Source organism: Aethalodelphis obliquidens, unplaced genomic scaffold (genome assembly GCF_003676395.1).
Source record: "Aethalodelphis obliquidens isolate GAN/ISIS:26980383/991018 unplaced genomic scaffold, ASM367639v1 scaffold66, whole genome shotgun sequence".
NCBI lineage: Eukaryota > Metazoa > Chordata > Mammalia > Artiodactyla > Delphinidae > Aethalodelphis > Aethalodelphis obliquidens.
This window is the reverse complement of record NW_020838010.1, coordinates 9,877,346-9,900,707: the sequence shown is the minus strand read 5'-3', so window position 1 is coordinate 9,900,707 and position 23,362 is coordinate 9,877,346. Positions and strand designations below refer to the sequence as shown.

Below are 23,362 nucleotides of genomic sequence, written 5' to 3'. Positions count from 1 at the left end.
ACATAGAGTATAAAATGAAAATATCCCTCCTGTTCCTAGTGCCATTCCTCAGAGTTCCTAGTGCCATTCCACCACTAACAATATGGTGGATATCCTTCCAGACTTTTCTCTATGAACACAAACTACATATGTATGTAATATATGTATATGTATTAAATGGGACCATACTGTTCTTTATTTTGTTCACTCTATATCTCATGGACAACTTTCTGTGTCAGCACATATGCTTCTGAGGTGTCTATGGTAGGCCATATTATAGACGTATTGATACATGTGTCTTTGGTTCATTTGGTTCCCTTGGCTGCTTTCAAGACTTTTTCCTTCCTGTCCAGGGCCAAGAGCAGCATGGGGAACAAAGTCCTGTCCCACGACAGCATCTTCATGTTGAAGTCTGAGTCTGAAAGATCAGGAAGCAGAATATGCCCCTCTCCAGAGGTCCAGAGAGGCAGACAGCTTCAGGTAACAGTGAACTTGAGCATCAGTGCCTAATTGGACTATTCATCTTCCATTCCCGACTCCTCTCCTGTCAAAAAACAAGGAGGGAGGAATTTGGACCTGCTTCTCAGCTGATTCTACCCCACTGTTGTAAACATTGATGAGAGAACAAATAAATACATGATGTGCTTACCTAGTACCCGGCACACAGTGTTGGCTGGTATCACCATATTCACTTCTCTTTACACACCCCAAGAATGCTTTAAGTATTATGACAGTGACATTCCACTGTTAATGTGCAGACATTCCAACCCCCATGTTTTTTCTTTCTTCCACAGAGATCTTATATTTTTAGAACTCTGCCTAGAGCTTTGAATGGTAGTGTGCATAGAGCTGCGTTTGGAGCTAGGCCGCAATCTGTGCCCAGAAGTGGAGTCGGGGTTGCAGGCACCAAGATCACTGAGGTAATAGAAGAGAATTGTTCAAAGTCGGACAGATAGCCCTACACTTGAATCCTTGCTCTGCTACTTATTGGCTCTGAGACTTTGGGCTGATTGCTTAACCTCGCTAAGCCTTCCTTTCCTCATCTACATTGGGTATAATATTAATATCTACCTCAAAGGGTTGCTCGTGAGGATTGAATACAGATTCAGAGAGATTAAAGAAATTGCTCAAGCTGACCCGTATAGTTAGTGGTAGACCTGGAACTCTGACCCAGATGTGTTGACCTCCAAACCCATAGTCTTTCCCTTACACCAGTCTCTAAGATGTTGAGCTTCTCTGGCCCTGCCTCCACAGGAAGGAGGGTACATCTTTAGTCTATGTAAAATGCAACACCTACGTAGAACAGTCTCTTACCTTCAGTTACCCCTACCCATTGCTCAGTCAGACTCTTCTCCACTAGAGAGCTGATTATTTTGCATTTGGCAAGAGGTAACTGGGGCTTATTTCTGACATGTCTGCTTAAGACCCCCTATCTCTCGCTCTGATTTTCATACTGTGTGTGGAAGTTCTGCTGGGTACATTAGCCATGAAGGGTGGAGAAGCAAACACTGAGATGGTCACCAGTAGCGCTGATCTTATGGTTGTAAAGCAGCCCCTAGGTCAGTGTTGGCCTCTCGCACTACAGCAGGAAAAGTCACTTCCATGAACTTTCCAGTCTTCAGTTTTAAACATCAACACCAGCTTTCACCTGTCTCCACAGCTATACTCCCTTGGCATCCAGTGGCAAAAATCGGCAAAAATCCAGGTACACACGAGCAAATGCCACGGGGTTATTTCTTACATTCAGAAAGGGGAACATTGTTTCCTGGACTCCTCCCTCTCTCCCTCCTCTCAGTCCCAGAAACAAAGAGACTCTTATAGAAGAGATAGTCCATTAAAATAAAAAAAGATAAGAAAAAGATTCTAGGGGTGTTTCTTCCCACAATGAAGGGGGCAGGGAAAACCACAGTAGCCCAAAAACAAGTTTTCTTCAATGTCTGGTTTGGGCCCACACCTCATACTTTTGGTTTGCTCCCTTAGTCCCTCCCTTGGGAAACAGGGCTGAAGGTGGAGTAGGGTGTTAACAGAAGCTGAGTCATCAACAACCAGATTGATGCTTGCGTGGGAAACTTCCCTTAAGTGCCAAGGTGACATTCCTAAATGACAGGGTGGTTGATAGCATTAAGTCAAGGGTCCTGACATGCAGTGTTGCATAGAAGCTGGGGTAAATACGGACTTGGCCAATGGTTGGGTCCCTTGAAGGAGCAGGATTCTTAATGGATTAAGTGACATTCAGAGCAAGTGGGAGATTGTGGGAGAGGAAATCCAGGCATACAGTTTTGTTAGAAATACCAAGACCGAGCCAATTTTTTGTTTTGATCTGATAAATGCACGCATCCCCCACCCCCCGAGAGGGGGTGTCAGCGCCCATCGACATGTATTAGCTCTAGAATTACCACAGTTATCTAAATAGGAGAGGAGTGAACGGCCAAAGGAACCATAAGTGATTTCATGAGCCATTCGGAGTTTCACCGCCCCAGCTGTGCGTACTTAGACATACATGGATTCATCTCTGACAAGCATATGCTACTGGCAGATTTTCACCTGATGTCCTATCTGAAGTGTTAGGAATGTGGGTGCCTAGATTACTCTTCAAGATGTTTCATGTTCTTTTTATTTGAGGACAAATTGACAAGAAGAGGTAATAGCAGATTATTAGCATCTTCTTATTGTTGAATCAAACTGAATTCAGTCATTTAAGAAACTGAGAGCACAAAGCAGCTTTTCTTATTGCTCACAGACCTGACTCTCCCTCTGCAGCCCTTCTTAAGGAAGCAGGCACACCACCTCTTCTGGCTGTTGCCTTTAAACTTCCTGAACTTGAGTATGGGACATCCCCTTCCCGGCCCTCTTAGTTAGGAGACAGGAGTGCGGATTGGTTAAGAACGTAGGCTTAAAGACAAACAGACCTTTTCAGATGCTTGCTCTGCCACTGTGAGAGTTAGGGCCAGTCATGTGATTTCTCAGACCTGGTTTCCCCCATCGGTAATATGGAGACCACAAGAGCAAACGCTTTCAAAGAATTGTAAGGTTTGAATGAAATACATCTATGGAGAGCACTCCCTGCCTAGCAGGAAATAATAAAGATTAAAGCAGAATAATGCCTTCAGTAAAAGTTAGCTGCCATTAGTATAGTGATTATTATCGCAGTTGGGCTTGGGGATGGTTAATCCCCAAGGTCTCTCCTCAAGAGCCCCCAGTGGGACCTGGTAGTAATAAGAGGGCACCTTAGACATTGGCTGGGAGTACCCCACAGGCAGAAACTCATTGTGGCCCCTTTTCTTTGGCTTTGAGAGTTTGACTGCCGTCTGTCCTGAACAGGAGCAGAGCCTATGACAGAAGCAAGCATGTCAGCTCCATGACAACAAGGATTTTGTTTTGTTTATTGCTGTGGCCTCACTGCCTAGAATGGGTATGGTACACTGCACATGCTTAGCCAGTACTTGTTAAAGATAAAATCAGGTGTTCTGATCCACATCAAGGGGACCGTGGCAGGGATCGGTGCCTCAAATTCAAGTGTACCATGAACTTCAAACTGGAATCAACTAAATCAGTCTGCTGAAGCTCAAGGTAAACCCAAACGATCAACTTTATCCACTTCAGAAAACTAGTAAAAACCAGTTCTAACCAGGACTCGTTCTGTAGATTTTCTAAAAATCCCAGAAAATCAATCTTGACAGGCTTAAGACAAGCAACCAACACGGTCAAGATTTGATCCAGACAATTCCTGGACTGATAGAATGATAGAAAGCCCAGATCGTAACTCAAAGACTCACCTTCACAAGATCTGGACTTCCAAAGACAGGGCCAAGGTCAAAACAAAGATCAGACTCAAACAAGATTTATAGTTGGCATCAGTAGGAGGTAACACCAGGATTCTGGTTTGGATCAAACAAGCAATTTGAAGTTTCTGTCTTTGGGGATTGGCAAACGGGTGCAGCCAATCCCCAGAGAGTGAACCAAGGCTATTCGTCTTTGGTTTGAGGACGTACTGGAAGGGAAGACAAGGAGGTAGGAGATGCTTTCCGTGGCTCATAGTTTTCACTTTGGGTTCTTAGCCCTTCAATCATTAAGCAACAAGTAATTTGGAGGAAGGCACACAAGTTTTAACTTTTTCCTTCTATCCTCCTCCTTGACAGATCCCACCACGGGGCCCACGCCAACCCAGCATCAGCTCACCTCTTATTCAATCTGACACAGTCTCTAAGGAGTTTGAAGAAATCTCTGTTGCTGATGAGTCACTGAAGAGCCCACGGAAGAAGGGTTTATCACACACGATCTTGACATTGAAGAAGGCAAGTGTTAGTTCCATCCTAAGTCGCAGGTTGTGGGGGACGCTTTTATTCCTGCTGTAGCTCACTACTAGGGGGATGTCTGGGGAAGGAGCTGCCATTCTTGCTTTTGGTTTGCCTGGTGGTTTACATTTTCTGTCCAAGTCTACAAACCAAATAATCAGCACTGTAATTTATAAGAAATGGAAGACAGTATTTCTGAAAAAAAAGTTTGCGGATGTTTTCAGTTATTTCACGAAGAAAACAATAGAGATTTTTATGGAAGTAAAGCCTCTATAGATTCCAATGCCCAAATCTCAAAGGTTAGGGCATGTAGTATTGTTTGATAGACACATATTCGTATGAAAAGTCATTTGACACGAGAGGGCAGGTATGTGTATTTCATATGTCCAGCTTTGCCAACCAAAAAATACCCATCAACAATTGGAAAATCAGCAGATTTTGCTCACATCAACACTTCCATTCTCATACTATTGTGTGGTTAATTTGATTGGTTGTTTTTGAGCTTGAGAGAGCTTTTAGAGTGAAGTAGAGTTTAGAACAATTAACCTTGGGGACTAAAAAGTATACAGACAGGTAATTTATGATGAAGATAATTGTCCAGTCAGCGCAAAACTCCTCTGTTTTGATGTTAAAAGATTCTATGGAGAGAAGCAGCCTTCAGTTAGATATGGCAACAAAAAAACAATTTGGTTAGGACCAAAGTTAAAGCACAGGCTTTAACATTCCTTGTTGTCATGGAGCTGACATGCTTGCTTCTGTCATAGGCTCTGCTCAGGACAGATGGCCGTCAAACTCTCAAAGCCAAATTAGGATGCTCACTGATTTATGAATTTAGGCTACGACAATAGCACTAAGTCAGACAACTTGGAACAGTCTGAACTGGTGGAAGGATTGAATTAGATAACATTTTTTATCATGGTAAAATACACATAACATAAAATTCATCATGTTGAAGTGTACAACTCAGTGGCATTAAGTACATTCACAATGTTGTGCAACCATCACCGCTCTCCAGTTCCAGAATAGCTTTGGTTCCTGCATAAGGAAGCCCCAGGCCCACTAATCACTCATCACTCCTCCTCCCTCTCAGCCCCTGGTAACTACTAATCTGCTTTCTGTCTCTGGATTTGCCCACTCTGGATACTTCATGTAAATGTAATCACACAATATATGGCCTTCTGTGTCTGGCTTCTTTCACTTAGCATAATGTTTTTGAGGTCCACAGCACAGATCAGTACTTCAGTCATTTTTATGGCTGAATAATACTCCATTGTATGGATGTCCCATGTTTAGTTTAGCTGTTCATCCATTGATGAACATTTGGGTCCTATCCACCATTGGCTATTGCTGCTGTGAACATTCATACACAAGTCTTTGTTTGAACACCTGTTTTTAATTCATTTAGGTATATACCTAGAAGTGGAACTGCTGGGTCATATGGTAATTCTATACTTAACTTTTTGAGGACCCACCAAATTGTTTTCCCCAGCAGCTACACCACTTTACATTCCCACCAACTATATATGAGGGTTCCAATATCTCTACATCCTGGCTAACACTTGTTATTTTCCTTTTTTTATATACAGTGTTTCTAGTGGGTGTGAAGTATCTCACTGCGGTTTTGATTTGCATTTCCCTAGTGACTAATGACGTGAAGCATCATTTCATATGCTTATTGGCCATTTGTATTATCTTCTTAGGAGAAATGTCTATTCAAGTTCTTTGCCCATTTTTAAATTGGGTTGTTTGTTTTTTTGTTGTTGAGTTGTAAAAGGTTTTTTATATATTCTGGATACTACACCTTTATCAAATATACGATTTGCAAAAAAATTCTCCCATTCTGTGAGTTGTTTTTTAACTTTATCAAGAGAACAAAATTGGATAAAATTTTTAAATTTTTGTTGAAGTTCAATTTATTGATTTTTTTCTTTTGGTACTTGTGCTTTTGGTGTCATATTTAAGAAACCATTGCCAAATCTAAGATCATGAAGATTTACCCCTATGTTTTCTTCTAAGAGTTTTAGCTCTTATATTTAGACCTTTGATCCAGTTTGAGTTTATTTTTACATATTGTGTGAGATAAGGGTCTAACTTCATTCTTTTGCATGTGGCTATCCAGTTGTCGCAGCACCATTTGTTGAAAAGACTATTCTTTTCTCCATTGAATGGTCTTGTCACCCTTCTGCAAATCACTTAACCGTAGATGAATGGGCTTATTTCTGGACTCTCAATTCTATTCCATTGATCTATATGTCTATGCTTATGCCAGTACTACACTGTCCTGATTACTGTAGCTTTGTAGTAAGGTTTGAAATCAAGAAGTGTGAGTCCTCCAATTCTATTCTTCCTTTTCAAGATCGTTTAGGCTATTCAAGATCCCTTGAAATTCTGTATGAATTTTACAATCAGTTTTTCCATATCTTCAAAAAGACACATTGGCATTTTGATAAGGATGGCACTGAATTTGTAGATCACTTTCGGGAGTATCACCATCTTAACATTAGGTTTTCCAATCCATGAACATGAGATGTCTTTTCATTTTTTTAGTTCTTTAATTTCTTTCAGCAATATTTTGTAGTTTACAGTGTGCAAGTCTTGAACCCCTTGGTTAAATTTATTTCCAATTAGTTCATTCTTTTTGATGCTATTGTAAATGGAAATGTTTTCTTAATTACCTTTTTTGGGTTGTTCATTCTGAGTGTATAGAGATACAACTAGATTTTGTGTGTTGATTTTGTATCTTTCAACTATGATTGATTCATTTATTAGCTCTAACAGATTTATGGGGATTTTTCAGAATTTTCTTTTTTTAAATTTGTTAATCTTTTAATTTCTTTTCTTCATAGTATGTCATTTATATTGACTTCTCTATACAAATTTATTTGGTATTTTCTTCTGCTTTCATGAGTATGCAAAATCTATCTGGGAATTTTTTTCCCCAGACATTGTAATTTTCATATGTTCTGGGAATTTCTATTTGGCTCCTTTTAAAAATAGTTTCCATTTCTCTTTGAAATTCCACATCTGATCATTCATTATAAGTATAATGACTATATCTATATACAGAATTTTCTGTACATAAGATTATGTCATTTGTAAAGAGGGATAGTTTTACTTCCTTTCCAATTTGTAGGCATTTTCTTTCTTTTCCTTGCCTAATTGCTCTGGTTAGAACTTCCAGTAGACTGCTGAATAAAAGTGGCAAAAGCAGACATCTTTGTCTTGTTCCTCATCTTAGGGGAAAAGCTTTCACCATTAAGCCTTTCACCATTAAGTATGATGTTAGCTATGGGTTTTTCATATATGCTTTTTATCCCTAGTTTGTTAGGTGCTTTTAGCATAAAGGGTATTAGATTTTGTAAAATGCTTTTTTTACATCAATTGTGATGATATTATTTTTTCTTTCTTTCTATTAATATGGTATATTACATTTGATTTTCATAATATATGACATAATTATTTTCATATGTTGAACCTCCTTGCAATTCTGGGATAAATCCCAGTTGCTTATAAAGTATAATTGCCCTTAATATGCTGTTGGATTTGGTTTGCTAGTATTTTGCACATGTATTCATGAGGGATGTAGGTCTATAGCATTCTTTTCTTGTGATGCCTTTATCTGGCTTTGGAATCATGGTAATGTTTGCCTCATAGAATCAGGAAGTGTTCCCTCATATTTTTTTTGAAATATTTGTGAAGGATTGGCATTATCCTTTAAAAGTTTGGTAGAATTCACCAGTAAAGCCATCTGGTCCTGGGTTTCTCTTTGTTGGGAGGTTTTGATTACTGATTCACTCTCTTTACTTGTTATAGGCATATTCAGATTTTCTATTTCTTTTTGATTCAATTCTGGTAATTTGGATGTGTCTAGGAATTTATCCATTTCATCTAGGCTATCTATACAGTTATTCATAGTACTGTCTTATAATCCTTTTTATTTCTATAAGGTCCGTAGTAATTGTTCCCTTTCATTCTTATTTTAGTAATTTGTATCTTGTCTCTTTTTTTCTTAATCAATCTAGCTAAAGATTTGTCAGTTTTGTTTTACTTTTCAAGGAACCAACTTTTGGTTTCATTGATTTTCCGTATTGTTTTTCTGTTCCCTATTTCATTACCTCTGCTTTAATCTTTGTTATTTCCTTCCTTTTGCTAGCTTTGGGTTTAGTTTTATCTTTCTAGTTTCTTAAGGTGGAGAGTTAGGTTATTGATTTGAGACCTTTCTTCTTTTTTAACAAGCATATACAGCTATAAATTTCTAAGGACTGCTTTTGCTGTATCACATAAGTTTTGTTATGTTGTGTTTTAGTATTAATTCATGTCAAAGTATTTTCTAACTTTCCTTTTGATTTCTTCTTTGACCCATTTGTTGCTTAAGGGAGTGTTGTTTAATTTCCACCTATTTGTGAATTTTCCAGTCTTCCTTCTGTTATTGATTTCTAGTTTTGTTCTGTTGTGGTCAGAGAAGAGACTTTGCATGATTTCAATCTTTTAACATTTATTAAGATTTATTTTGTGGCCTAGCATATGGTCTATACAGGAGAATGTTCCATGTGAATTTCAGAAGAATATGTATTATGCTCTCGTTGAATGGAATGTTCTGTATATATCTGTTAGGCTTACTTGGTTTATAGTATTGTTGCAAGTCCTCTATTTCCTTATTGCTCTTCTGTCTAACTATTTATTCATTATTGAAAGTGGGATACTGAAGTCTCTATTATTGTATAACTGTCCATTTCTCCCTTCAATTCTGTCAATTTCTGCTTCATGTATTTAGGAGTGGGTCAGTTGTTTGGTGTGTATACATTTATGATTGTTCTATCTTCCTGATGGATTGACCCTTTTATCAACGTATAATGTCCATCTTTGTCTCCTATAACAATTTTGACCTGAAGTCTGTTTTGTTTGATGTTAGTATAGCCACCTGACCTCTCTCTTGGCTACCGTTTGCTTGGAAGCCCTTTAATCATCCTTTCACTTTCAACTTATTTGTGTCTTTGGATCTAAAGTGGGTCTCTTGTAGATAGCATATAAATGGATCATGCTTTTAAAATTCATCTCGCCAATTTCTGCCTTTTAATTGGAGAGTTTAATTCATTTACATTCATAGCAATTACTGATAAGGAAGGACTTCTTCTGTTTTGCTCTTTTTTCCCTATATATCTTACATCTTTTTTGTACCTCAGTTCTTCCATTACTACCTTATTTTGGATTTAATTAATTTTTTTCAGTGTACTGTTTTCATTCCCTTCTCTATATATTTTAAAATTACTTTCTTAGTGGTTACCTTGGGGATTACAATTAAGAAAATTAACATTTTAAGGCATGTAGTTTTCTCTTTCTATTAATTTGAGTAAGCTAACTATGTATTTTATAGGTTAATGAATAGAGTTAAATTATTTATAGTCAATATTTCCTAACATCAATCTAAACATTTGTCCTGCTTTAATGTCATAAACTCTCTATTAGTAAATTGAAGAATTGAGTCAGGTTGTTATAGGTTAAATCTTGGGCTTGCAGGCAGAAAGTCTAATCTTTGGTGGTGCAGTTAAACCCTTACCATCCCTAGGCATGAGAGTTTCTCAGCTATTTCTGCCATCCTCCCTCGTTTATTAATTCACTAGGGTGACTACAAGGGGGGCAGATGGCAGCAACAGTAGCAGGGCCACACTGTATCCAGTGTAATAGGTCATGTTCATTATTCATCCAAATCATCAAGAAAATTTGGACTATACTCCCTGATCCCTATTGAGGAAGATAGGGAAGTAAAGCCTTTGGAAAAGATGTTTACTAAAAGCTAAGAATGAAAAGATGTTGGTATTTTAAAGGCTGTGTCAGTTAGCTGGAAGATCCACTTTGGTGAATCTTTAGTCTCAGTAACTCTGGACTATAAGTAAAGGGCTGTAAATCAGAGCTGGAAAAGATGAAAAGATTTCATAGTTAAACGCATTTTACCAGGAAGGACAGTAAAGCACAAATAGATGCCCAGGGTCAAACACTCTGGTAGTGGCAGAGCTAAGACCAGAACCCAGTCTTTTGACTTCCATCCCAGTACCCTTTTCACCCCATCATGTTGCCCCTAGCTTACACATTACAGTTTAGCTTTAAAAGGAAAACAAAGTATAAGTTGAAAGAACAGTTGGTAGGGTGGCCAGCCTAGGAGGGCGTTCTGGTGGCCCTGAGAGAATCTCTTTGGTTTGGTGTCACGCAGAGGCTGATCAATTGCTATGCACTAAATCCTGTATGTGCATGGATTCCTCACCACAAACCTGGAAGACAGGGAATGTTGGCTAAGGGAAACTTAGTGTGACTCTTCTTTCTGACTTTCTTCCTTCTGCCTAATTGAGGAAAGGCCTGGGTAGCGCTCTCTAACAAGGCCAGGACATCTACTTCTTCCTTGTGACTCTCTCCCTGACACATGGATGAATACAAAAGAGTCCGGGAACATTTATGACACAGAGGCTGCTGCCACTGGCTCCCTGCTTTGGAATCTCTTAGGTCTGCAAGTCCCACAGGAGGTTTCCCCTTATCCTTAATTTATAGATGCGGACAGAGATTTAGAAAATAATTTGCCCAAGATCACACAGAGAGTAAATGATGGAGCAAAGATCTGAATCCAGGTCTATCTGACCTCATTCACTCAAAAGTAAATAATTTTGAGCTGTGTCTGTTTACATAGGCACTTCGAGTAGGAGCATAAAGAGTTGTATGTTTGCCTTTAGATGTATATCACAAAGGCTTATGCAAAGCTAATTACAGACACTGTTCAGTGCAGTGCAACTCTGACATTTCCAAAGCTGCACTGTCATTACCTGAAAACCTTGATTATACTAAACCAATTTCACCCCCTTCAGTGTGAGGGCTGAGCCCTTCATCTTTTTCTCTCTTCCTTCCTAACCAAACCCCAATCCTTTTTCTTCTTTTGAGCTAGAAAGATATAATTCATGCTTTCATTAAATCCCCTGAAAAGAAGCCAAACAGGACTTGAATGTGGCTCCCAGGTCTGGTGAAGCAAATTTAAGAATTCCAGTGTTGCCAAGAGTATGATTGTTGTCAGGCCCAGCAACCCCATTTTCAGATTTATGGCCTTGCAGTGTGGGTCAGTGGTTTCTGGGGTGTTTTCTAGAGTTCCCTGCAGCATATCACTCAGAGATCAGAAACCTCAAATCTAGGTGAACCACTTCTAATAGGTAGAATGATCACCAGGTTATGGACGCCATTGGAAATAATTTCCATTGTGAATTGTATTATTATGCTTCCAACAGAGCCATTTGGATAGTAAGGACTTTTTTCCTGATGCTTTTTTCTTCAGCAACCATTCAGGGGTGGGTTCAGAGCACTTAAGTTTGATTCAAGCTCTTTCTTTCCCTCTTTTAGGCAAAACCAAAGCAGGCGAAGCCACGCCTTCCACTGGCTTCTGAAGAAGAGAAAAGCACAACCGAAGGGAAAGAAGCTGACCAAAAGAGGCCGAAAAAAGACAGTATAGGTTGGCATATCTTCACCCTCACCCAGAAACATGTCCTCAAGCTTACTGGCATGATGCTATGTGACAGGAACCCAGGCCTGCTGTTGTGGTCCTCAGAGAGCTTTCAGTTTAAGATGCATACTAATGTGGTCCAAGTTTATCCATCTAAACTGCCCAATTAATACAGTTGCCACTTGTGTGAGATTTAGGTAAAGGGCCATACCTGGATTCCTATTGTACCTAAATGAATTTCCAACCAGAGAGGTGTTTTATGTTTGTTTGTGTGTTTAATTCTATGTCTAATGTACATGCTGAGTTCCTCCGTGAGCCCAGATATCTGAGGGCAGCCAGTGATTTCCCCTTCAGCATTCCCCCTCAGCAACAGAACCAGACAGTAATAACAGAACTGGTGAAAAAGACCCTGGTTTTTTAAAGTTGCTTTTCTCTTCCAGTACAGAGAAAAGGTCTTGTGTTAACAGTGAGACCAGTTCCCATATCCATGGGCAAAGAGGGCTTGGGAAGCTGCAGACAGATGTCCTTGGCGGCCAACACCCATCAAATCCCCAAACAACAAATACCACTGGAGTGAAAACCTGTGTGTGTGTGTGTGTGTGTGTGTGTGTGTGTGTGTGTGTGTGTGTGTGTTAGCTCCAGCTGATGGCAATCTAATTTCAGGCAATACTTGATAAACCAAAATTCCTGTTCCACAAATTAAGTCAAACAGCTCTTTCATATTTTTTCCACAAAGGATTTCACATGTGGGTTCAAAGGCAGGATATCCCTAAATATGTTTTCCCATGAAAAGAAACAAAACCACAAAACTCTTCTGCATAACAACAACAAAACAAGAAATTAAATGAGTAATTTCTTTTGCTTTCTTTTTATCCTCTTTTCATAATTAATTAATTAATTAATTAATTAATTAATTTTTGCAGTACACGGGCCTCTCACTGTTGTGGCCTCTCCCGTTGCGGAGCCCAGGCTTCCGACGTCCAGGTTCAGCGGCCATGGCTCACGGGCCCAGCAGCTCCGCGGCATGTGGGATCTTCCCGGACCGGGGCACGAACCCGCGTCCCCTGCATCGGCAGGCGGACTCTCAACAACTGCGCCACCAGGGAAGCCCTCATATTTATTTTTAATAGCTGTCACTTTTACACACAGAGGATAATACTTATTCAGTGTCCATGAGGGCAGATACTTTGGTTTTCCATGTCATGGGAGTGGTTTGGAGTACAGCACCCCATGCTCAACACTGTATGCTGGATGTGAAACCACTAGATGGAGCTAGGGACCAGTGGATGATGAGGGAGGGGAGGCCCCCGAGGGCCCTCCCACCTGGGGATTAAAATAAGTTCCTTAGTAAAAGTACTAGAGAGGAGAGGAGCAGTCTGTAGAACTGCTGCCTTGTGCTCAACCTGAAGCCTGTGGACCGATGCAGTTGTTAAGGCTTTCCAAGAATGGCTTTGCATGTATATTACATCAGATTATTTTAATAAAGAGAGTTGAAAGCAGAAGAAATGGGGGGCCATAATCCTACCTTCCAGATAACCCCTGTTGACACCTTTCTAAAAAATAAAGCAATACCTGCACATTATATAAAAATTAAGTAGAATTAAGTAGAAAATAGAAATACTAAGTAGGAAGTAGAATTTCCCTTCACCCTGCCCCAGTCAGTTTCCTAAAAGGTAATCGTTGTTACAAGTTCAAAAATTGCCTTTTGCTGTGTCTCACATCTAATGGTGGAACAGAGTATTGATATAATGGTGATGTGCCGACCTTGGAATCAGTTCATAAAACCGGATTTCACTTTGATTTAAAAATTTCCCACCACAGAAGGCTAATAGTGACCAAGTTGTTCCCTGTGTTCTGAATAGCTACTTCTCCATGCTAGGGAATTCAATAGCAAATAGGTACCCATTGGGCCAGGGAGGAGTATTCTTATCTTACAGAATCAAAAGTACACATCTTTCCTTTTCCTTACTTCTATTTGGTACAGGTGCCTCAGGCTGGGAACAGAGAAACAAAACTGGGATTTATGAACAGAAGACAAGAGATCCGGCTGCAAACAGAGATGCCGCTGAGAGCCAGGGCTACCCATTTCTAGCGGCATACAGAAGACAGTGTGGAAGGAGAGGCTCAAGTACTTTGGAAAGAAGTGAGCATGAATCCAAAGGAAGAAGCTTTAAAGCATCCAGTCTAGCACTTGACCTAGGTAATGGAGCTTGGTTCCCACCTGCCGGTAAGACTGCCAGGGATTTCCGTTCCTGGAACCTGCCCTTGCTGAAGCAAGTCATGGAGCAGCCCCCGACGGCACAAACAGAAAGCGCTACTCCTCAGGAGCTGCTTTCAGATAAAGATGACATGAGAAGGAGCAATGCCGGTATAGATTTTGAACGCAGAAAAGCACCAGCATCACAGCCCATACCTGGAGACATGGAAGAGTCCATGGTTAGTGGTCTGTCACCATCCCGTGAAGATGGGGCTTCTGGAGCCGAGAAGACAGAAGCCAGAGCCGCTCTTTTACCCGTGGTGGGAAGCCCTTCTACAACCCGAGATATTTTCTCAGTGTTTACGGATCCTTCTGATAGCCAGTCAGAAGAGGAAGAAGCGTCCATCTTTGATTTGAAAAGTGTCCAATTTAAAATGAAGTCAGCTCAAGATACCTACAAAGAAAAGTCTCCTGGAAACGTTCTCCAGGCCTTTACCGCAAGCACTTCAGATAGCTTGCTGAGAGCTTCGGTAGAGGGAGGTATTTCTGCAGAGAGGCTGCCTCCCAGAAGCCTTTCCCTGTCCTCGGGGGAGCTGAAAGCTGAAGCCATTGCCTCAGAGGGTACTTTAGAGGCTGACAGTGGTTCTGAGCAGCAGCTGGCTCTTGGATATCTTTTCCAGCCCTCCAAGAAGCACAGAAATGAACAAGAAGACTTCCCAGAATCAGAAAGTTCAGCTGCGGGAGTGAGCGGTCCTGAGCAGAAGCAGGTTCCTAGGCGGTGGGCTCCTAGATATTCTTCCCGTGCCTCGGGGAAGCCAGAAGTGGAAGCCGTCTTTTCGTGTTACGAGAGTGCTTCCAAAGAGGGGAGTGGCTTTGGGCAGCAGCGGGCTCCCAGGCACTCTCTCCAGCCTTTGAGGAAGTCCAAAGATGGCCAAGAAGTCTTTGCAGAATCCGGTTTTGCTGTGCAAATGACCGGTTCTGATGAGCAGCTGGCTCCCAGATGCGCTTCCCAGACTTTGGGGAGGCCCAAAGACCAAAAAGAAGTCTCCTGGGCTTCAAAGAACGTACCTGGAGTGTGGGGTGCTTCTGTGCAGCAGATGCCTCCCAGGCGCCCTTTCCAGTCCTGGGTGGGCCCTACATCCGAGCAACAAGCCTCTGCAGGTCCAGAGAGCGCTGCTGTGGAGTGGGGCTTTTCCACGGAGGCGCGGCCTCCCAGAGTGACTTCTCAGGCCCAGAGGAGACCAGTAGTGAAACAACCAATCTCTGCAGGTCCAGAGAGTGTCGACACTGAAGGGGATGCTTCTACCAAGCTGCTGCCTTCCAAACATTCCCAGGCCACTGTGAGACCTAAACTCCAGCAAATGTCAAGTTATGAGGGTGCTGCTGTTGAGGTGGGCATTTCTGGGGGGTCACTGCCTCCCAAATATCCTGCCCAGCGGGTTAACAAGTTTAAAGTTGAGGAAATGTCCTCACGTCTAGAGAGCATGGCAGTTGAAGAAGGCATATCTAAGGAATCGGTGCTTCCCAATCATCTTTTCCAGTTGTTCATGAAGTTTATGGTACAGCATATCTTTTCAGAGATCCCTTCTACTGAGGAGGGAATCCATGTGGATCCTCTGTTTTCAAATCAACCTTCCAAACCCTTGTCGAGGCCTGAAGTCGAGCACCAAGTTTTCTCAGGCTACGAGGGGACCGATGTTGAGGGAGGCATTTTTTTGAAGCAGCTGCCTGCGAAAAGCCCTTTACCGTGCTTGGGGAGGCCCGAAGGCCTGCAGGAAGTCTTCTCACGTTCAGAGAGCACTCCTGTAAAGTGCAGTAGTTCTAAAGAGCAGCCGCCTTGCAGACACCCTGGCCAAGCCGAAGATGAGGCTGAATTTCAGCCACAGACTTTCGCAACAGGCCCAGTGAGTGCAACTGTGGAGTGGAGAGGCTCGGAGGAGCACCCGCCTCCCAGACACCCTTTTCAGGCTCCTGCAGCCCCTGAACACCAGCAACAGGTTTATTCAAGTCCCATGAGAGTTGCTGCTGAGGGAAGCATGTTGGAGAGCGATCCTAGCTGCTGGTCCCTACCGAGAGACCCAGCTTCTGCAAACAAAACCAAGAAACACAGCCAAGACTCTGAAGACCTCACTAAGAACGTCCCGATTCCTGCTACCAAAACTGTGACGTTCACCGATGCTCCTGTCTGGCAAACATCCACTTCTTGGGGCACCTACTCTAAGGAGGAAGTTCTTGAGAGTGGTGATCAAGGTAACAGACATTCAAATTTATCCACCAATCGGGCTGTTGTTGAAAACATTTTTGGAGTCCAACTGAGAAAAACCTCTTCCTCATAGAAGTATAAGGGTGAGAAAAGAGATTTTACCAAGCTTCCTTCTGTTTCCCAAAGGGGTCCCCTCTGGACATTTGTCCACATTCTGTAATGGACACATAACCGTCTCCCCATCCCCCTTTCCCCGTGCACCTTACATGTAGATGGGAGTTTATGCTTTTCTCAAAATACCGTTACGTGGATGCTCTCCTCGGCACCATGTAGATTTTAAAAGCCGGCTCATTAATAGAGCACTATGTTCAGACCCTCAGCTTGAAATCTTAATCTATTGTAAATGTTTGTGCTTACACAGCTTCTTAACTCACCTGAAATGTCCAAGAATCCAGAGCTAGGTGATTTCTTGAGCATTTATGGCTCTCAAAGCCTTTGTACCTTCAGACTCATCATCACACAGTCTTGTACGTGCCTGTAACCGTATCCATTTAACCACACACTTTCATTAGACACCACGAAGTAACAAATGCAATAATATTTTCCTTGGAGTTAGAGAAATGACATCAGTGACCTAAGCGTCTGGCCTCCTAGGAATTTTCCCAGCCCACCTGGCAGCCATTGTCCTACCCTGAAATGGGGATAGGAAGAGGGATGGACAAGGGAGGCAAAGGGACCAGTAAGAGGATGGTTTGCAAACTTTGAAGTACAGCTTCTTATCTACTCAAGGAACTCCTGCCTTGCCAAGTTGTGGGGAGGGCACAAAAGAAGGGGGCCCTTCTCTATATGTTATCTTTTTATTTTCATTTGGCAGTTAACAAGGATCCCCATTTGGGACATTATTGTGGGTAGGTCCCAGCCAGTCTCAAGACCCTGCCTGCCTCACTTTATTTATTTATTTTTAAAATAAATTTATTTATTTAATATTTTTGGCTGCGTTGGGGGGTCCTCGTTGCGGTGCGCGGGCTTATCACTGTGGTGGCTTCTCGTTGCGGAGCACGGGCTCTAGGCGCGTGGGCTTCAGTAGTGGTGGTTCGCGGGCTCTAGAGCACAGGCTTCAGTAGTTGTGGCACGTGGGCTTCAGTAGTTGTGGCTCGCGAGTTCCGGAGCACAGGCTCAGTAGTTGTGGTGCATGGGCTTAGTTGCTCCGCGGCATGTGGGATCTTCCCAGACCAGGGCTCAAACCCGTGTCCCCTGCATCGGAAGGGGAACTCTCAACCACTGCGCCACCAGGGAAGCCCCTGCCTCACTTTAGTTCTAACTTCTTTCATTCCTTTCTCAGGTAGAGCTCCTGGTCGACAGTCAGATCATGCCACCTCAGAGCCAGCTTGGATAACCATGATAAACCAGAGGCAGGAGAGTCTCCAGGCCAACATTCCTGTGAAAGAGCCAGAAACCAAGAATAGAGCTGGAGCCGAGGCTGAGACTAAGGAACCTAGATATGGGGTAGGACCTGGAACAGCCCACAAAACACTCCAAAAGGGTGCTGGAGCCAACTGATTGAGCTTACAATGGGAACTTTCCCAGACATGCAGCTCCCCAGCTCTTTGGATGTATTAGGCAAGGGAAGGGAACTCTTTGGGGGAAAAGACTTGCTTTGTACTCATAGAAATGTGCTCCACTTTATGTTCTTAAAGCATTTGTGAAAAGTAATGAATACGAGAAGGTTCTGTAAATCAAATCCTGTCCTAAATATTCTAGAGCAGGATTCCATGAAATTGGTTGAGAAATAAGTAGTTATTAAAAATCCCCAAAGGTCACCACTGGGGTGAGAGTTGAGTAACTATTCTTACAGATATTTTAGGCCTATAAATATGTATATGTATTTAAGAAAATATAAATGGAATTAAACTATACATATTATTTTTCACTTATTTTATTTCTGGGCACCTTTCCATATCAGTACATAATGATTTAACTTCATGTAAATAAAGGTAGTGTTTGGTGTTGGGTTTCCATATATTGATTTGGTTTGGTCTGGCATCTCCCTATAGGTTAAAAGAGGAGTTATATGATGAACTAGGCTAATGGTACCACAGGTGGATCAGGCATGCTGGGATGATGTCTTGCTTCCAATGTCCCATTTTCAATGTCTTTGGAAGTTTAAGAATGAGAACCCCTCTTGTCAAAACTACATAAAACTGACTCAAGAAAACTCAATGAAATTTACATATCGAGATGTCTAAGTTCCTATACTTTTTTAGGTGCTTACTGAATTTGTTGTGGGATCATGTGAAAATCTGTTTAACTCTTTGCTTTAAAGATCTTTTCATTTCATTATTAGTATTTTTAAGGGAGCAGGGTCATACAGGGGGCAAAGTCCACCTTGGTTAAAGCTTTGTCAGAGGGAAATACACTAGGGTATATGAACTAATTAATTTAGACCAGTTGTGGAGAGGTTAATTTGAAAAGCTTAAACTGTACAATTTTGAAAAGACCTATTGTTATATCACTTTGTAATGCAAGGAGCGCACATCAGATGTAAATAGGTTTTGTTCCATAGAAATCTATGGAACTCAAGTCAGTTAACTGATAAGGTTTGTTTGTGACCACCGCATTTCTGTTAGCTTTCTGTTAAGTGCTGGTAAAGTCCTAGAGAAAACGTTGTTGTCAAGTTACATAATTCTCTTGTTAACCTGTTTACACTGTTTGTATGATTAGACAGCCTTTTCTCCCAGCTCAGAAAGGTGATAAAGTTGAGCCAGCTTAGATTTTGTGAACCTAAATTCTGAACCAAGGTGCTTTCTGTGCTATTTCTTTCCTTATCTCTCTCTTTCCTTTTGATTAATGTTGAACTTATAATACCCAGGACAGGACTTGCACCTTGTGATCTGAGTAAGTAATTTGCTGTTTTCATGTCAGGACTTACAAGCTTTCTGTTTTCGTTTTTGTATTAAAGAGAACTGGCCTTGCAGATGAAAACCAACCGAGGAGTGTTTTCACTTCTGATGTTAACAGACAGGAGAAGATGGCACTGAAGCCACCGAAGTCTACCAGAGCAGGTAAAAAACACACCCCAACCCCCCACTCCCAAAATAGCCCTGGCAGAAGTTGTGAAACTTTTGCAATTTCAGACAATACATGTCTCTTCCCCCAAATCAGCTTATGATTCTCTCATGGTTCTTCCATTAGATACAGATATTAGCTTGTTTTAGGAAAATCCAATTATTATGACTAAGTCAGTCCAATGTATAATTTTCAGAGGGTCTTATAGTCTTTTGCCCCATCGAGGAAGCTGTATCGGAACAAAATTGTGATCACTCACTAGAACTTTCCTGTGGCTGGTATTCAAGAGGAAAGAACCAAGCCACTTTCTAGTCCATAGCAAAACGGTATTTTCTCACCTTCTACATTCCCAGGGAAACTGTGGAAAGTAATCCACTATAAATGCCCAATGGTATTGAATTGTTTTTTAACTATTTAGAAGGCTTGTTTCAGCCCCTCTGCATTCTGAGCAGAGGTATGAGAGGTGGGGAAATGTTGAAAGCTGAAACAAACACTGTGCTGTGATAGAATAGAATGGGGTCTCGTCAGTAGAGTCATGTGCCAGAGGGATTTGTTTTTCAGAAGGAGCAGGGGGAGGGGAGGATAGATTTATATTGAGTCATCTTTGTTCTCTGCCTCAGTCCACCTCATGAAGAAATTAAACTAGGAATTAGGAACCCACCATCTGGCCATGATACAGCAGCACTTGACCTGCTTATAGCTGTGAATATTCTCATGGGCACAGTAATCCAACTCTCACTGTGCATTAGGATCACCTGATGTACTTTTTAAAAATTACAGATGGCCCTGGATCCATTGCTAGAGATTCTAATTCAATTAGTTCAGGAAATAGCATGTGCATTTGTATTTTTAAAAAGAGCCCTAGGGGGTTCTAATGTGTGGCCAGGGTTGAGAACCACTGGTTGAGTCTAAGCCACTAAGTCAATCAACCGTAAAGCAGGATGAGGGAAGGAGTAGAACTGGGGAATAGTGAAGTACGCTGCTAGGTAGGAGTAGTTGATATAATGTTATTTAGCATATAGACTTTTACAGGGTGTATCTATTGAGTCATCAACAATCATTTCATACAGCATAATGGATTGGCAAAACGAAAACAATATTACCTAATATGAAATTTTAAAAACTGGACAGATACCATACAACGTGTTTCCTCTCTGATCTCAATTCAAACGGGTAAGACAATCCAATAATAACCACCCAAAGATTGGCATTTATAGCTGTAGGTATCTTCTCTCAGGCCTTCCCATGTCAGGCCCCTGTGGCTCTAGCCATATTGATGTTACCCTTTTCACATACCACCCTATGGCATTGCCCATGCACTGACTTTTAGAAGCCAGAGGAAACCTGAAAGGAGGAAAATTTTTACTGCATCCCATAAACATACTTCAGTATCTCTGGGGCTTCTTAACTGCTTGTGTGTTATTTGCTATGGTTCCAGTAGGATTCGAAGATGAGAAGATATTTCAAGTACCTTCTACGGAAGAAGAAACCAGAAGGTTTTCAACTCTCCCAGCCGTGCTACAACAGCCGGCTGAGCCGGATGAGCCAGCTGAGCCGGATGAGCCAGTCTGGTTCTCCCTGGCCAAGAAGAAAGCCAAAGCATGGAGCCGTGTAGAAGAAGCCATGCAATAACTAGCTCCTGGGTGGAGTATCAGCATTTTAAATGATAATTGCCAATAGCTGTATTAATGTCACGTAGTGAATTATTTACTGTAATCATTTTTATTACGCATAAGAGCCTTAAAAGGGGAATTAAAGCTAATAATTATTTGAATGAAACAGATGCCATGAATGCCTAACCTTCAGTACAGTCACTGCCAGCATCTGAAAACCCAGCTTTTCCTCTATAAAAACTATGTAAAATGTAAAACAGAAAGATAGATCAATGGAACAGGATAGAAAGCCCAGAGATAAACCCACGTACATACCGTCACCTTATCCTTGATGAAGGAGCCAAGAATGTAGTGGAGAAAGGACAGCCTCTTCAATAAGTGGTGCTGGGAAAACTGGACAGGTACATGTCAAAGTATGAGATTAGATCACTCCCTAATCCATACACAAAAATAAGCTCAAAATGGATTAAAGACCTAAATGTAAGGCCAGACACTATCAAACTCTTAGAGGAAAACACAGGCAGAACACTCTATGACATAAATCACAGCAAGATCCTTTCTGACCCACCTCCTAGAGTAATGGAAATAAAAACAAAAATAAACAAATGGGACCTAATGAAACTTCAAAGCTTTTGCACAGCGAAGGAAACCATAAACAAGACCAAAAGGCAACCCTCAGAATGGGAGAAAATATTTGCAAATGAAGCAACCGACAAAGGATTAATCTCCAAAATTTATAAGCAGCTCATGCAGCTCAATAACAAAAAAACAAACAACCCAATCCAAAAATGGGCAGAAGACCTAAATAGACATTTCTCCAAAGAAGATATACAGATTGCCAACAAACACGTGAAAGAATGCTCAACATCATTAATCATTAGAGAAATGCAAATCAAAACTACAATGAGGTATCATCTCACACCAGTCAGAATGGCCATCATCAAAAAATCTAGAAACAATAAATGCTGGAGAGGGTGTGGAGAAAAGGGAACACTCTTGCACTGCTGGTGGGAATGTGAATTGGTACAGCCACTATGGAGAACAGTATGGAGGTTCCTTAAAAAACTACAAATAGAACTACCATATTACCCAGCAATCCCACTCCTGGGCATATACCCTGAGAAAACCAAAATTCAAAAAGAGTCATGTACCAAAATGTTCATTGCAGCTGTATTTACAATAGCCCGGAGATGGAAACAACCTAAGTGTCCATCATCGGATGAATGGATAAAGAAGATGTGGCACATATATACAATGGAATATTACTCAGCCATAAAAAGAAACGAAATTGAGCTATTTGTAATGAGGTGGATGGACCTAGAGTCTGTCATACAGAGTGAAGTAAGTCAGAAAGAGAAAGACAAATACCGTATGCTAACACATATATATGGAATATAAAAAAAAAAAGGTTCTGAAGAACTTAGGGGCAGGGCAGGAATAAAGACGCAGACGTAGAGAATGGACTTGAGGACACGGGGTGGGGGAAGGGTAAGTTGGGACAAAGTGAGAGAGTGGCATGGACATATATACACTAACAAACGTAAAATAGATAGCTAGTGGAAAGCAGCTGCATAGCACAGGGAGATCAGCTCGGTGCTTTGTAACCGCCAGGAGGGGTGGGATAGGAGGGAGGGTGGGAGGGAGGGAGACGCAAGAGGGAAGAGATATGGGAACATATGTATATGTATAACTGATTCACTTTGCTATAAAGCAGAAACTAACACACCATTGTAAAGCAATTATACTCCAATAAAGATATAAAAAAAACCCTATGTAACATGTTTGCACTGCTGTCAAACTGAGAAAACTTTAACTTTGAACAATGCGCTTTAGAAGGGAGAAAGCTAAAACATTTTGTTGGAGCAACTAAGAGGTGGTCATTTCCTTTGATCAAATAAATTCATTCTAATGGAAACATCCAGATGATTTGGTGCAACGATTGGCTCCTAGGCTTTATGAGCCTAGTTAAATGCTTCAGTTCTTTGGTTACTGCTCCAAACTTTGCAAAGCCCCCTAAGAAGAGGTGGTAGAAGTGAAAATTCTGGGTCTCCAAGAAAAATGTTGCACAGCCAGTCCCCCAATCAGCCCACTGCCCTTTGAAACACCTTCTTTGTATCCCTGAGGGCTCCCAACACCTGCAACTTACACAGAGCTCTCTTTCCACGTGCCCCATGTCAACGTGTCACAAGTCTGGCAGCAGTGAGCACCTTCCTATGGGGCATAACATTCCTTGGGGATTATCATACTTCTCTGCATCGTTAGCCCATCAGTGTTTGACCTTTTGCCCCAGTGCCACTGTGACCCTCCCTAGTTGCTCAGAAGTGTACTGCACTTCATACATATCCTATTTTTAAAGCACTTAAGATCCTGTTGAAATTCAAAATTCTGCAGATTCCAAAAGCTGTGCTTTCAATGGGGCAGATGGGAAGCCTTCCACAAGGAAGTCTGGGGCCACTAGAGAGCTGTCTTATGCCCTGGCTCCAGCCTTAAAGTGGAAATCTCCGAGTAGCCCAGCTTCTTGTCCGTTTCCCTCAG

The 23,362-nt window shown here is 41.6% G+C and overlaps 1 protein-coding gene across 1 annotated transcript in view; it reads left to right on the top strand.

Annotated features, from left to right (window-relative positions):
• KIAA1210 (KIAA1210 ortholog) overlaps nt 1-21,258 on the top strand; it is a 58,303-nt gene extending 37,045 nt beyond the window's left edge. Inside the window, 8 exon segments of the mRNA XM_027089539.1 lie at nt 333-459; nt 4,119-4,274; nt 11,398-11,461; nt 11,653-11,757; nt 13,733-16,336; nt 17,491-17,654; nt 19,108-19,210; nt 20,653-21,258. Coding sequence (XP_026945340.1) covers nt 333-459; nt 4,119-4,274; nt 11,398-11,461; nt 11,653-11,757; nt 13,733-16,336; nt 17,491-17,654; nt 19,108-19,210; nt 20,653-20,846 — 3,517 coding nt within the window. The 3' untranslated portion in view covers nt 20,847-21,258.
• The last annotated feature ends 2,104 nt before the right edge of the window (nt 21,259-23,362 follow it).